Below are 16055 nucleotides of genomic sequence, written 5' to 3'. Positions count from 1 at the left end.
ATAAATGAAACTAAATTTATTAATTTAATATATATATAATATTATATAATCATATTAAATATTGATGCGTAAAAGATTTAAATTTTTAAAATAGTCACGTAAAATTGTAAAATTGTTAGACTAGTGTTTCCGCTTAATGTACACAACGCTTTTGACGTAGGTAGCCATGTTGTTCTTGTCAACGATTATAAAGTTACTTATGTTGGTAATATATGCCTCCATGGTTGGTATTACATCTCTATTCAGGAAATAGATGTATGTATTCCTGAATAGAATCATTTATATATTAGGAGCTGTGAAAATATAGTCAGCGAGGCGTAAGTTGAACTTGCATTTGTGTGAGGATCACCAAAAATATAGCCAGAAAAATGTTATAAATTAAAATATTAAACACAAAACTATTAAGTCTTCTTCATCGGACTTGCATCTTCATCATCTCTTTTTTTTTTAGCTTCACGCTGTATTCCGCACACACCAAAGTAGGCAGAGGGAACCTAGTCTTAAGACACTCCGTTCTCCACTTCTCGCCGAAAGGAAATATTTCTGGAGGCTTTGCGTATTGAATGGCGGAACTCAACGCCGCCCTTTACCTCGAAACAAGAGCGAAGAATTTTTTTTTTAAATAAATATTTTATTTCCTCGAGTGGGGATCGAACCCACAATCAGTCTGTTTACGGTCACACTTTGTGCCCCTGCGCCACGACTGGCCTGGTTATTGTTTTTGGTTATAAAAAATATCCTATGTCTTCTGTTTTGTTGACAGCAGCGCAATAAATTAATTATGTCATCCTATAAAACATTTATAATAAACCATATGAGAAAAATAAAACAGCAAAATTCACAATACTTAAAGTTTATTAAAATAAAATTTTACATAACATGGACGGTTAAAATATCACTTGAGTATTGATTAAATTATTAATAAAATGCACAACTAATACTGCTTAAATTTGATTAATAAAACTCATCTATATTATATTACAAAATCATGATATATTCTATAATGTAAAGTTTAATTACAGATGTTTTTTTATTATATCATAGATAATAAGATAAGATAGATAAATAAGATCTGTGGAATCAACTAAAAAAAGACAGATTCTATAAAAATTAAATACAAAAAATAGGCGGATATTAAACTTATTCTAAATATGAAAGCAAATATGCGATTTCCATTAGATCTTGCGGTACAGATTCGTGGTAACATAAATATAGTTCCCGCGGTTCTGGTTCACTGAAAACACGTCTGAAAAGTTAAATGTTATGTTAAAAGTATTTAAAAAAAAAACAATTTTTATGGCTTATTTTGATGTAACTTAAGAACATGAAGATATATAAAATATTGTTTTTTGTGATACCGAACAATGGATACAAACACAACAGAATATTTGTGAAAATGGCAATAAAATATTAATTCAATACTGCTTTTCATGGCACGGTAAATCGTTCATATCTTGCTAAATAAAATACTATAGAAGTACATATATGAACCTAGGTTCACTGAATTGTCTTATAAAATGAATTTTGAAATTATCTCTTAGTCCACACTTTCTTAATATCTTACTTGTGAAATAACATGCTTTAACATGTTTAGGTTGTGTGTTGTCCGACTCACTCAACAGGTAACAAAGAGTTTTTTATATATAATAGGGAGCTTTGCTCAGTACTTGCTTCGCTCGGCAACACATGCTTTACCCGCAGTTATGTTAAAAAAATTTTAGAACACTTACCTCACACACAATACACTTGATTTCAGGAACTACTGTATTAATAATTATTAAAATTAGTAGTAAGGTACAATTGAAGATAATCTTATATTTACTCACCCCACAACCCAAAATAAAAATGGTTCGCAGTTCTTCTTACTTATACCGCATTGACTCAATACTTCTAAAGGAGCTTCAAACAACATGCCATATTCTTTGACTGCTACTAGAATTTTATTCAAAGGATTAAGTGGAGCTTCGTTTCTTTTGAATCTGTAAATATAAACTAAAGTTAATGAAATCTATGTTTCTCGTTTCTACTGTAAAATAACAAAATGAGCAAAGTCTAAGCCATACTTTATTATAAAGCTATATCAAAATTTTGATACTTTTGTTACACTTGTACTACTACTTGTAAACCCACATCTCGATGTCACTTATTGTACCAGCGGTCAGGCGCAACACAGATAGAATGTATCATGTGTTGTCAATGACTAAGGCCTGTATTTATAAACCACTCTCAACTCAAAAATCGATCTTGACAGCAATCTACAGATGCCGTTTTAATCATCTATGAATCAAAAGGGCATCTCCTGATCGCAGAGCCGCAGGTAAAAGTTAGTTCTGCTATTATTTATTCAATCATTCATATTTCATAAATGACAAATGTGAAAGTTTATAAGAATGGATGTTTGTCCCATTTTCACGCAAAACTGCTAAACGGGTTTAGATTAAACTTTACAGTAACATAACTACAATTAATATAAAAAAAATGTGTAATTTGCAATTAATATAGTAAAAAGATTAAGCGGGCGAAGCCGCGTGAGCGTCACTAGTATAAAATATAACTCACTTTATACTATGCTGTAACAAATCATGTATTTTCTTGCTAGCATTTCTAAAGGTTTTCAATATATGCGTATATAAAGCATTATTCGCTTGTACTTCGATGTTCTTCACTGGTGCTATAAAAATGCCTTTTTCAGATTCCAAATGTACGAAATGAAATAACACATTTTCTTCACCAGATGTTATTCTGTAAAATAGTATTAATTACTTTATAAAATAGTAAAAAGTTAAAGTATAAAATATTTCTTTATCATTAGGGCGGATTTATGAAAAATATTTTTTTATTATACCAATATATATTGTTTAGTTTTAACGTAGCGGGATTTGAACCCGAGCTTTTTCTTTGAAATATTAAATATAATATATAATACTTTAAAATATTTACTATATTGATTAAGTGAAATTTAAGTAATAAATGTCTTTATACCTTTTTACTGTAACATGGTGAAGCTCGTCGAGTAATGATTTCCTTATGTCAGATACATCCATAGTACTTGATCTACTACTATCCTATACAACAAAAAAATAGTATTTTTTTTTGCTTCACTCTGTATTACCCATAGCAGGGTACCTAAAATCTGTCATCGAACTATTGATGAGACTTTTGTTAGGTTCTGACTATGGGATGCGGTTGAATTCGGTTACTTTTTTGCTAATAATTATAATTATAGTAGTTGTACGTGTCATTGACCTACTACCCTGAGATCCGGCCGTTTCGTTTCGTATCCTGCATATACGAGTTTTCTTAATTAAACCTATATTGATGAATAATACATGATTAGTAGAACAGATTACACCTGCGTTGTCAAATCAAACAAGTAGAGGACGAAGAGAGAGAGAGAGAGAGATTGTTTATTAAAATGTAGTTTTCCATATTTTCTTAATTAATAAAAAAAATATCCGCGATAATTGTCACCTCTCATTATATTAAGGAAACATGTTGTAATTAATACCTTATAGTAGATCGATATTTGTAAACATTTACTTAATTCGATAATTTAGTTGTTTTAAAAGGGTTATTTAACTAAATATCATTATTTATAAAATAAATTTTGCGAAGACTCAATATTATGGATTATTATTTTACTTGAAAAATAAGAATGATTTCATCTTTAAATAATTTTCTGCGTGTACTTAATATGAATCAAATCATCATTTAACAGGTGAACAATTAGAATAAACATTGATTTTAAGATTGACCTTCTATTATATAATATTTTACTTTAAAACATAAGGCAGACCGCGCATTTCATCGTCTATTCTCATAGTAATACGGAACCGGAATAAAATATTTCAAACGCTGGCAACCCCTGTTTGCGGCAGGAATTTTTCAGGCAACTCTGTTTTATAGTGCTCAGAAAAAAATAAGCTTTAATTTGATATATAATTCATTAAAAAAACACATGAGTGCAAATTATTAACATTTAGTGACATGTTTAAACCAGGCAACCCTAGACTTGCGGCAGACTGAGAGCTGGCAACCCTTAATTTTCCAATTTCTTATGCGATTATCTTTCAAATGATGTGCGATTCATATAAAAAACGTATGGGTGCAATTTTCTCCAAAAATGAGTTACGAAAAAATGTAATTAAAGGTGATTGCGGCAGGATTCTTCCAGGCAACCCAGGTGTAATCTGTTCTACTAATCATGTATTATTCATCAATATAGGTTTAATTAAGAAAACTCGTATATGCAGGATTCAACGTCCGGATCTCAGTCTATACGAGATGAAATTATGAACTCGATTTTCTCGAAATTATAATTTTGCAACATATACCACTTTCAACCGCTCATGTCTAGTTAGTTTCGATATTACCCCCGAATGATGTCGTCCGGTGGTCCTAACCCTGTGGTCACTACGACATGTATATTAGAAAGATATTTCAATGGCTTAGTAACCTGTTTATCCCAATCGGAGTCAGATCCTGAAGAATCTCGTCGGTTTTTTAGGTCTCTGTCAGCTCTTCTACCGACTATTCTATCGTCACTTATTTCACTAAAAAAACGGTTGAAGTTGTTAAGACACTCCGTTCCCATTACAAAAATAAATTTCATTTTCTCGAGTGGGAGTCGCACCCACAACCAGTTGCGTTTACAATGTCACGCTTGTGCACTTGAGCGACGAATCAAATTATTTTTTGTTAAAGATATTCCTTTAAATATTAGTTGAAGAGACTTAAATAATTATATTTAGAATTTGACATTCAGGGGAATTTTCATTTCCATTTTCCTACTCTGTTTACAAGACATAACGCAGCGTTGAATTCCACCGCCCAACACACAGAGTAAAAAAATGAAAATTGAAAAATGTGAGGAAAACTGAGAAGTGTATTAAAAAAATTACCTATTACTTTTCAAACTACCCGAGTCTTCTGAATAACTTATATCAATACTTGAATGTCGATATTGTTTTTGCGGTCCATTATACCATTGTGCATATAAATTATGTTGACTTGTACTGTGATAATTATTTACTGCATTGTCAATAGATGCCATTTTGTCGTTAATTTGCTCTGTTGAATTGTGGCGCCTTTTTATATCCTGTTGTGATTTTGATGGTTTCATTGATGAGGTTTTTATTTCTTTGGTAGCTGTAATAAAGTGTTATAATATTTTTTATACAAGAGTGTTGATATTTTAAATATAATAACCAGTTTCTTTTTAACATTAAATACATTTAATTAAAGAAACACCTATAAATAAAATTCACTCACAAGTATTATGTCTTATTTTCTTCCCATACTTGGTTAAATATACCGGATTAGTTTCAACTTGAGGCTGTGTGTTGGATGAGAACCAAGATTGTAAATATTTGTGTAATCCAACATCAAATAACAGTTCTAGACAACTTTCACACTCTTCAACATAAAATGGTGACGGCGGAGTTATTCCTACAGCCTGTATGTATAAAGAAAAACTGTAGTTGAGACCATTGTGTGGCATTTTTAATTCTAACACTAGTTGTGGGTTCGATTGCTCGGAGAATAGATTATTTATAAACATTGAAAACGTATTTTTCAAATTAAACGTATGTGAAAAATTAATCCGTACATTGTAATAGCAATAAAGAATATGCAATATATTTGAAATACTTTAATATTCATAATATCAAAACTTACTATAGATTTGTATGTAATTAATTGTAATGTAATTGGTAATAATATATATTTTTATTTTCATTACCGCTTGCCTAAAGAAAAGAGAGAACCTAACGTTAAAACAAATCCAATACGCACATATATCCTAATTTTCGAGACATTGCGTGTTGTTCCGCACGGCGGACGCAATGTACGCCGCGCTTTGTCTTGTTGTCACAGCGAGGAAATGAAAATAGTTTATTAGAAAACTAACCCACAATCGTCATGTTTACAACTTAAGTTTTTTAATTGATTTAATTATAATACACATACATCTTCTGTACATCCTCCAGCTTCCATGAGGGTTGCCAGTATGAAATGTCCTTTCCCCACAATAAGAATAAACCAACGGCCGTCTGGAATTCTGAATGAGAAAAAAATAATATAGTCTAAGTTAATATAAAACATGCAAAAATGCAATAGTTTTAATTTCAATCATTGAACAACATAGCAATAGCAAACCAAAATAAACTAACTATAATGCCAAGATAGCAAAGTCCTCAGCGCGGTCGAGGACTTATGTATATATTTAAAAATTATACAATTTTAAATATAAATGATTATTTAATGAACAACCAGTTACTGGGGGTATCGGAAACAGACTAGTTTTTAAAATTACTTACAATACAAATGAACAAAAAAAGTAAAAAGAAGCTGGCAACGTTAGGTGATATCTTAGTGGTTTAAGACGTTGACGACGACGACGTCTGCTTTCCGTTTGAACTCGGGACATTTACGTGGAGTGGCAGAACTCAACGCCGCGCTTTCTTGATACCAAAGCGGTGAAAAGAAAATAATTCATTTCTACGAGTAGGAATCAAACCCACAAATATCGCATTCACAATCAAACTCAATTCCACGCACGATAGGTAGATCTTTCTTTTGATATTATCTGTCTTCATAATAAAAAACCTTTAAGCAATAACATTTTATACTTACATTGAAGTTATATCCAGGCAAGCATGTAATTTAAAAATATTTTAACATGATAACAGTTAAAGTTAACTCATTAATATTACACTTTGTTTTTTAATCTGCTCTTGGTAGTTTTCACTTTGCATCCTGCATATAGTAGATAGCGGGATCCAAAAAATGCAGAGGGAACCTACACTAGGTTCCCTCTGCATTTTTTGAAGAGATACTTATTTTCCCGCTTTCTGCCGAATCTTCGAGACATTTCGTGATGAGTGGCGAAACTCAACACGCGCGCCTTGTCTTGTTACTAGAGCAAGGAAATGAAAATAATATTAAATAATTAATTACCCTGAGTATAACCCACAACCGTCGCGTTTACAGTTACACGCTGCGCCACTGCGCCACGATGGCCTCATTAAATAAATAAATATACGTACCTGTATTCACTTCCGTCATTAGCATAGTTTCTGTGTTCACTAATAAAAACTTCTTTCCAAATAACTAATTTCTCAATTTCTCTTTCCACACTCAACTTCAAAATACCATTTAATTTCAAATAAGCATTAATTTCTTTTAAATCTTCATCTTGTAAATGTGAACTTAATAAATGTCCTGAATAGTATAAACAAGCTCCAATCACTGTGTACAACCTTTGGAAGTTTTCAACATCATCTGTCTAATTTTATAAAATAAATCGTTATTGAGGCCATTGTGGTACAGTGGAATAGTTGTGGGTTCGAATCCTACTCCAGAAAGTTAAGTATCCACTCTGATAAGGAGAAATTATTGTCAATAATTTTTTATTTAAGTATTTTAGAATTATACTTAAGCCACCCTTTTACATTTATATTTTTTTATGAGCGTACGCATTTACGCAACTACAAGGATTAAACAAAGAGAAGAACTTTTGAACATTTTGGAAAAGGTAGTGTTACATGATGGTAATCATGTTAACAGTAAAAAAAAATCACTACATTAATTATTATAAAAATCGTACCCATTCTCTATAATCGGCAGCCTCCAACTCTGTGATAGCATCATCCACTTGGATTTTTACTTCTAAAGGCAAAGACAAACTTTGTGCCGCTAACATATCTTCAAAATATACACTTTGTAGAATATTGTCATAGTTTTTACCACTTAATTTATTAGCAAATATCAAAATTACAAAAATACGACAAAATAAACCATCCAATTTATCAACATTGTTGGGCTTAGTGAAACATGTCTTTATAGATCCATATAAGAATTCTAGTAATTTAACTATTTCATGTATTACTCTTTTAGCTCCAAATACATCTATTTTACCATTTGGTAAAGAAATCAAAAGCAAATCATTGTTGTGAGATGCATATGTAATATTTATCAGTTTGTTTTTATGTAAAACTGTAGATACAATAGGTTCACTTGTACCTAAAGACTTGGGAGCTAAATGATTGAGAGTTAGAAAGGCACCTCTAGTATTGTATAGAAAGTTCTGATTAAACGGCCTCGGAAAGCAATATAAAACTCCTTTGTCATCATTACTTTGATATTCTGTATCATTACTGCATATATAAAGTACAGAACACATCGCATCTTTTAATATTTGAGTTATAGAATTGTCTGGACTATTTTTCAGCAATAATAATTTTTCTATATCAAAATTGATTCCTTCATTTACAACTTGAAATGTTAGTTTAGGATTATCAACATCTTCTATTACTCTTTGAAGTACTCCATTGATGTTATATGAAGTTACATCAATTCCATTTATTTTTAGTAAATAAAATCCTGCCTTTACTTTTGGTGTGAACAACGCCTTTGCTTCAGGCAAAAAGTCAGCCACAACTAAAGTTTTGCCATCTGAATGAGTATCTAAACTTATACCAAATAGTTTTTCTATTTGGCAATTCTTTTCACTACTAAATATCATATTTTTGCTAACCTGTAAAGGTAATATGAATATAATAAGTGCATTTATGACATTTCCATTCTCCATGCTGTGTATCCTGTATATAACAGACATCAGACATTCTGAATTTTCACCCAATTTATGAGATGCCATGCTTTGTTACCCTAGCAATAAAATGAATTTAAAAATTAAGTTTACAGTCAGATTTTTTTATTTTAAATAACTTTTTAATAATATATAAAGGTAAAAAATATTACCTGAATGACAACAAATTTATTGTTATCTTCAATTTCATTTTTCTTTACATTATTAATATCTTTATTTTTGGCTTTGCGAGTCTTTAATACTTTAAATATTCTACCTAAAAAAAGAATAATATTAAAGTTCTAATGACATTAAAAGGCACTATCACAAAAATTTTTTTGAGCCATTAAATATAAAAAAATAAAAAATTCAAGATAAAATAGTAAAACTGTGTTCCTATCTAGTTATGAAATATGAAAGGTGACAAGGTTGCCTGCACATGCACTAGCTCGAGGTTCCTATCTACTGTCTTGATTCTCAGTATATATTGGCCCATAAAAATCTCTAATACATTTATGGAATCACTTCAACTAAACAATAGGTTGGTTGTTAAGCTGAATTAGCCAAATGCTCTGAAGAGATCCCCATATTGAGGCAAGCTCTAGACCAAATCCCCAAAGGAAGAGGTCCACTCTCAGAAAACCTGGTGGTGAACCATCAATGCAGGAGCAAAGGCGACAGTAAAGACCTACAAGCACTGTGGATCCCATGGGGTGTTGGGATGTGGTGTGCAGGACTTAATACATACATAGGATTTAATAAAAATGGACATAGGACTTTAATTTAAGTACAATTAACTGAAATATGCTTGTTGATGGTTAAACACTAACTAAATTGTTAAAAAGACATAATATACCTTTTGTAGAACGACGTGTGGACGTTCTTTTAAAATCACTTCTTAGCTTAAATGTCTCACAATTTTCTAGTAACGGTGTCTTAGAATCATCTATATTTTCATTATTAGCTTTTAACTTCATAAAAACGAGCTCACCATCTTCACCCACATCCGAATCCCATTCAGGGACTGAACTGTAAAAGGAATAGAATTATTATTTTCTATAAAGTGGAACCATTTCCATCATCATAATTAAATAACTAAACCTGTCTGATTCCGAATATTTCGAATCATCTGACGAATTGGTCCAATCATTATCAGAGTCAATAGGACTGTCGTAATTTGTTTTATTTCTGTATGTATTCATAATAAATAGGTCTTCAATTTAAAATTAATTTATAAATATATTTTCATCGATTATTATGAAATTTTAGACTGTAGTTAGTGGTAGTTAGACAATTAGTTGTTTATTTATAAAAGCATTACCCAAATGTCAGATGTCAATAATTGAAGACAACAGATTATATTTATACGTATTGAACAGAAACCAGAGTAAGATTTTTTATTATAATTGTTCCCAGTTGCAATTCTAATGCATTTAATAAAATTTTTGGTATTTCTATTTATTTCTACCACTAAAAGTGAAATATTTCCACTATGTACCTAAGTACTTGGGCGGAGGGAGAAATATTGATCTTGCCATATATTATAGCAAACATTCCAACATTGTAATTTATGCTTTAAAAATATATATTTATTACCAATACCTAGTAGTAAAGAGTATATAATATGATTTTCAAAGAATTTGGAGTGAAAGATGTCAGTCAGAACTCAAATAGACACATATTCGTAACGTATTTATCACGAAAATTAAAAATGTATAAAATATTATTAAATGTTCTTATTATCAAATAAAAAGAATTAGGTACTTTGATTTTTTTATATGACAAAATATATAACAGAAATTCCAACATGATAAGACAATAGTATTTACAACATTAATTATTTATTAACAAATATTAAGTTGATTCCAAAGAAAATGGAAAATGCTTTATTTGTAAAATATAATCCATCTAATAACAATTCATTGACTGATATTAATAATAAAAATGCTGATGGATGGGTAAAGAAAAGATTAAAAGAGCTTATAAGTCTCAACTCAATTCATGTTTGCGGAAATGAACCTGTATATGATAAAAACGACCCAGAATTCAATGCTAAAGGAATTTTATCGAAAGAAGTAATTAATAAAGACTGTAATAATAATAAAGAACCATATTATAATGTGAATTTGGTATTTATAATTTTATTTTTTTTTGTACGTTTTTAGGGTAACCATGATATATTCTTATATTACTGATAGTCTTACACGTAGGTAAATTATTTACAAAGAAGAATATAAATTTTTAAAATTAAAATTAAATTAACTCAGCTTCACACAGGAGGGAAGGCAGAGTGAACCTAGTGTTAAGACACTCCGTTCCTCTGCCGAATTCTGGAGACATTGCGTGTTGAGTGGCAGAACTCAACGCCGCGTTTTACCTCGACACCAGAGCGAAGAAATGGAAATATATATAAATATTTCACTTCTTGCAGTGGAGATCGAACCTACAACCTTCGCTTCACAGTCACACCCTCGTGCCGCGGCAACAGGACGGCCTTGACGCCGGAAATTTTTAGGTCTATTAATATTATTCCTTTCCAATTTTCAGAATACATTCCTGAGATTAAAGGACAGTACTAAGCAGTTATTAGGTGTACTACATGAAATTCAGTCAAAAATACACTCAAAAAATACTATTTCTGATGAAACCACAAAATTTGAAAACAATGAATTTGATTGCATAATGCATAATGTAAATGCTTATCAATTATGTTTTCTATATAAATATAAGTACATGATTTTGTGTGTGATATTCAGATATGATTGTTTTCTAGGAATTAAAGCCCATTACTTCAGCTGTCGGCGATTTGAAAATATTAGAAAGTCATACTCGAAAATTAGATTCAATTATTATAAGGGTAAAGCAGTTCATATAATAATCTGCTCTAAAAATAATAAACAAAATATTATATATCTCATAAATCATTTCTTAAAAGGGTTGTTTTAATATTTTTCCAGGACGATCATGATGATTGCTCGGTATATAAAAGACTAACAAGAAAATGCCAGTGTTTGAATCATCCGGATTATAACGATTTTGTCATATATTTTAATGAAGATGACAAGTACACTACCAATAACCTTGGTGAAATAATAAAAAATGTACGCATTTTGCGAAGATTTCTATACATAGGAGGTTGTTATACAAAAAATGCTCTTATGTTTCTGTATGAAGTGAGTTATATATGAACATTATGAACAAAATATTTTTACTATAACTGGTTAACATGATGTGGCAGTGTGGACGAATTTAGACTACTTCGGTGAATTTTACATCAATGAAGCATTTTTATTTTAGTATATGCTTCCATTTATTAATATTTGGCTGACCCTACCTAAAATTCACTCTAGTTCACCAGAATGAAAAACTTTTTGATTGTTAAAATTTTCTAGTCAAAGTAAAATAAAGTGGCTAAACATTTTTACTTCTACCGTATTAACTACTACAGTCTACTGTGTTAACTATATTAAATATGGGCTACATTAAAAAATGATAAAATACTTTTGTGCCAGAGTAAAAAAGTGTTATCTTCAAATTTAAACTTTATAGGGATTAATGCAGTCACGAAGAAATGAAAAGCTAGAAATTGTACAAGGATGCGCTCACGCCGATATTTGTAATGTGTTTGATGAGCATTCCATAGTAACTACTTGTATATCTTGGCCTTGTAAATATAAATACTATGGAAATTATGTGACGCAGGTAAGATTTTTTTTATAGCGGTGTAATAATTTATTATTCATTAACACTTACCTACATAGAGGTTCAAAAATAAAAAATAAATTTATTAAAAATCTGCAATATTACAATAATTATTGTGGAATTTGGGACAATTACCTAATTATATTAAGAACAATATAAAATGTTCAATTTCAAAATAGAATTTTCTTATTTTTTACATTTCCAGAATCTGGCTGCAGGTTTTTTATACAAACTCGCTGGAATAGAACAGGGAAGAAGTTATTTAACGTATAATTCTAAAATAACAAACGACATACGAAAACTCTTAAGAAAAAAAATGTCATGCCTTGAAATTGATATCGTCGATTCTTTGAACGCAACATTAAATTTGCTTATACCAAACTTTGCAAAAACTTATCCAATAGCATGCTTCTCAAAGTCTGTATATGAAGGTAATAAGAAGAATTTAATTTCGAGAGCTCAAAATACATTTACTAAATGCAAAAATTGTTATTATTATCCAAAGGAAATAATTAAAATTAAAAGGCCAAAGATTGTTCCGGAGTACACTGACTAAACAAATCTACATGGCTTATTTTGTAAAATAAAATATAAATAATGTATATTATAAACGTATGTAAAGATTAATATTTCAGAATAATAAGTAATTATATAATACAATCTTAAAACGATGTACAAATAAAGAAAATGTTGCAGGAATAGGAACGACATTGGTTAAAGATTTATATCACGGTCGTCATTATATGAATTTTGATGAGATTTACATGTACCTTGATTTATTAAAGAACTGTAGCAGTATGGAAAGAAAAAATGATATAACTGAGCACTTACCTACAATTTTGATACTTTTCAAACAATTGCTAATAGAATATAATAACAGCAAGCTTAATATTATGATTACTGACATACTTAACAATATAGTATCGAAACATTTGGAGCATGATCGGTTGGCAACAGAAGCAAAAAGAGAAAGAGATACAGCTACTGAAGTAATTTTTTAAAATTTCTTTTTAAGATTTATTAAGTCAAAAAATGGCAGGTATAACACGATTAAAGCTATCTTCTATACATTGATAGTTTAGGACGATTGAGTAATTTTTGCATAGCACGTACATTCCGTCTACATGTAGACGGAATAACAAATATTCAAAAGTTTCTACGTTTATTACTTAAAACACTTTAATGAGTAGACTTTGACTAATTAAAATTACTATAATAAATCATATTTATGAACAATTTTAAGGCAATCGAAATGAAAAGTGAAATGTGCCAAAAACCATCTAATAAGAATAATGTTAAAAAAATAAAGCCTAACAAAATTTCTTTAAATGTATCACAGAATAAACAACGACAACCATCTAAGCAAAAAGGTAAAAGTTGTATTTTTTTTAAACTTGAACTTTACGCTATTTTCTATATGTAGCAGGAGAGGTATGTGGAACCTAGTGCTAAGCTAAACACTACATTTGCGACTTCTCGTCCAAATATTGAGAAAATGGATGCTATGTAGCAGAACACAACGCCCGGCTGTCTTCTTACCGGAGCGAAAAAAATAAAATAATATATTTCCCCAGTGGGAATCGAATTCATAAAAATCGCATTTATAGAGACACGGTGTGCCGCCGCGCTACGACTTCCGGAATGCATTTTTTCCCGTAATACATTATAATGAAATTGAAGTTTTTGTCTGTTTGCCTCTACGTTTATTCACGTTAATTTCAGTATCGGCTTAAGTAACCGAGAGCATTGTATTTTGGCTAAAATATTTAGTTCGTTCGTAGTTAGACGAAATTGATTATTAGAACACTATAATAATTGGGATTCGTGGGCGAAGGCGCGAACGGATCGGTAGTATATAATAATAATAATAATTATATAAAAATTTTCAGGTTTAACCATGTCATTTAGGGAGAGATCTAGCAGATATATATCAGGTTATTTTCGTATTATTTCATAAATTTTATTTCTTAACTTTTTTAAAGTATTATTTACACAGTAGGGATAGAAAATTATATAGAAAATAGAAATGTATAACATTTGAGTGTAACTGGACAAAAAATAAGAGTATGGGATCAATGGTTTATTTCTATTATTTTTTATGCTATGTGTCATGTACAAGTTACAAACATAAAAAGTAAAAAGTATTTTCATTTTTCAGACTTAAGAAAATCTATTATAATAGTGCCAATGGACAAAAAATAAAATGTTCAAATAAATAATGTATTTATTTTAATATAAATTATACAATAATACAACATTAACACCTTAAAGTATTTAAAAGAAATAATTTTATGTAAAATTTTATAAAATACAAAAGTATGAAAACTAACATTACATGTTATGTAACCGAACTAAACACCACTCTTTGTCAATATAATCATTCCCTGAAAGGAGATGAACTCTAATATTGCATTTACAGTCACACAATGTCACTGCACTATGATGGGCTCAAATGGTTATTTTTCATCTAAACAGTAGAACAAATGTTTTGAAATAAATTTATGGGGATGATGATTGTCTTCTAATAATATTAAATCAATAGCCCACAGCCCAAGTAATAAATTAAATGACATTGGAAAGTCGACACTTTTTGAATATGAAAATATTGGATAATCAATCAAACTCTCTAGAATTGGAGACTTCTTGAGGTCTATCATAATAAGTTATTCTTCTTTTATTTAAAGGATTGGGGTTGTTAGGCTTAAATAACATTGCAATTAAAATATAAAACCCACCAACTATTTTACTTAGGAAATCTAGAACACCCAAAAACATTGGTGTTGAATTCTTTATTAATATTGATATTTCTCTTACTAGAGCCAAAATAAAGTTTCCCAAAAAATTTATAAATGCAGTACTTCCAGTAAATATAGCAATGACAAATGCAAACAGGAATGTTAGCAATTCTTTTATATTACTTATTGATAATAAGCTTTTAATGTTTATTGTTATGTCACTATATGCATCATTCAATGTAGATTCAACTTTAGCTTGCTGGATGTTGCTTTTGCCTTTAAAATGATTAACAGATCCAGTTAATATAGGCTCTACCTCTAGGAAAGCATCCGTTATATGTCTTATACATTTTAATAGCACAATTATTTCAAAGTCTCTAAATTTTACACTTTTAACTTGGAACCAGAATGCACCGAAAGGCTGATTATCTATCTCCGTCCAGAGACAGATCCCAGGTGGGTATCCAATGACCTCAGAGTCTGAAATACCAATCCAGTGGACATTTGTAAATACAGTCCTAAGTTTACTTTCGGCGTCCCAAAAATCTTTCTTCAGTTCAATTTCAGCTGGACTTAACAAAACAATATCGCGATAACCAATACGTTGATCTACAAGCCTCCTTTCCAGATAGCGGCCCAAAAATATTCGTGATTTCAATAAATCTTTGATGTAATTTTTCACTTTAATAGTTACCATATCTTCACAACTGTCCATATGAGATGAATATGTCGAATTAAGGGTAGTATTTTGTTTAGTGATAGTATCCATCTTTTTAATTTAAATTTAATGCAGAATAAGGGAAAACAAAAAGAATACAAACATCACATCGTGACGTAAAGTTAATGCTGTCTATTGTCCATGTCCAGTGTCAAATAAATGTCAAACTCAAAGTTAATCCATATTGTATAATGCATCTACTCAAGACCTCAATCAATTGATACGCCTAAAAGCCATAAAGAAAGAAAAACAGCAAAACAATAAAAAGGAATCAAAATGTCACAAAAAATATTTGACTTTTTTATTAACATAA

At 30.1% G+C, this 16055-nt stretch overlaps 3 protein-coding genes across 4 annotated transcripts; 1 reads left to right on the top strand and 2 right to left on the bottom strand.

Moving 5' to 3' along the window:
• Positions 1-837: 837 nt before the first annotated feature.
• Positions 838-9915, bottom strand: in (inturned planar cell polarity protein). 2 transcript variants are annotated; one of them, XM_085201648.1, is made up of 13 exons: positions 9689-9915; positions 9444-9616; positions 8761-8864; positions 7607-8536; positions 7047-7285; positions 5968-6058; positions 5272-5455; positions 4902-5148; positions 4457-4553; positions 2983-3065; positions 2560-2742; positions 1827-1979; positions 838-1246 (listed from the first exon to the last, which is right to left on the bottom strand). In XM_085201648.1, the coding sequence occupies exons 1-13, from the start codon at positions 9787-9789 to the stop codon at positions 1141-1143; spliced, it is 2691 nt and encodes an 896-aa protein (XP_085057774.1). In that variant the 5' UTR covers positions 9790-9915; the 3' UTR covers positions 838-1140. The 2 variants fall into 2 exon arrangements, with proteins under 2 accessions (XP_085057774.1, XP_085057775.1); XM_085201649.1 differs by lacking the exons at positions 9444-9616; positions 9689-9915 and having other exon boundaries at positions 7607-8667.
• Positions 9916-10250: 335 nt separating this feature from the next.
• LOC146529398 (uncharacterized) lies at positions 10251-14505 on the top strand. The gene is made up of 10 exons (XM_085201651.1): positions 10251-10716; positions 11135-11278; positions 11361-11444; positions 11545-11760; positions 12137-12289; positions 12495-12720; positions 12986-13278; positions 13533-13659; positions 14179-14223; positions 14448-14505. The coding sequence occupies exons 1-10, from the start codon at positions 10462-10464 to the stop codon at positions 14489-14491; spliced, it is 1587 nt and encodes a 528-aa protein (XP_085057777.1). The 5' UTR covers positions 10251-10461; the 3' UTR covers positions 14492-14505.
• Positions 14496-15897, bottom strand: LOC146529397 (uncharacterized). Its single transcript, XM_085201652.1, has one exon. It carries the CDS (start codon positions 15791-15793, stop codon positions 14903-14905), a length of 891 nt encoding a protein of 296 aa, XP_085057778.1. The 5' UTR covers positions 15794-15897; the 3' UTR covers positions 14496-14902.
• Positions 15898-16055: the final 158 nt, after the last annotated feature.

Source organism: Heliconius melpomene, chromosome 18 (genome assembly GCF_056956725.1).
Source record: "Heliconius melpomene rosina isolate 202511_hmr_F chromosome 18, ASM5695672v1, whole genome shotgun sequence".
Taxonomy (NCBI): Eukaryota; Metazoa; Arthropoda; class Insecta; order Lepidoptera; family Nymphalidae; genus Heliconius; species Heliconius melpomene.
The sequence above is the reverse complement of the archived record's forward strand: the minus strand, read 5'-3'. Positions and strand labels throughout refer to the sequence as shown.

Bases quoted from the DNA above. Each gene is read 5' to 3' on its own strand.
- in (XM_085201648.1), bottom strand. From the start codon at position 9,789: ATGAATACATACAGAAATAAAACAAATTACGACAGTCCTATTGACTCT. The intron at 8,865-9,443 runs GTATATTATGTC...TTCTTTTTTTAG, and splicing joins CACACGTCGTTCTACAAAAG to GTAGAATATTTAAAGTATTA. The intron at 1,247-1,826 runs GTGAGTAAATAT...TTAACTTTTCAG, and splicing joins TTTTTATTTTGGGTTGTGGG to ACGTGTTTTCAGTGAACCAG.
- LOC146529398 (XM_085201651.1), top strand. From the start codon at position 10,462: ATGGAAAATGCTTTATTTGTAAAATATAATCCATCTAATAACAATTCA. The intron at 12,290-12,494 runs GTAAGATTTTTT...TTACATTTCCAG, and splicing joins ATGGAAATTATGTGACGCAG to AATCTGGCTGCAGGTTTTTT. The intron at 13,279-13,532 runs GTAATTTTTTAA...AACAATTTTAAG, and splicing joins AAAGAGATACAGCTACTGAA to GCAATCGAAATGAAAAGTGA.
- LOC146529397 (XM_085201652.1), bottom strand. From the start codon at position 15,793: ATGGATACTATCACTAAACAAAATACTACCCTTAATTCGACATATTCA.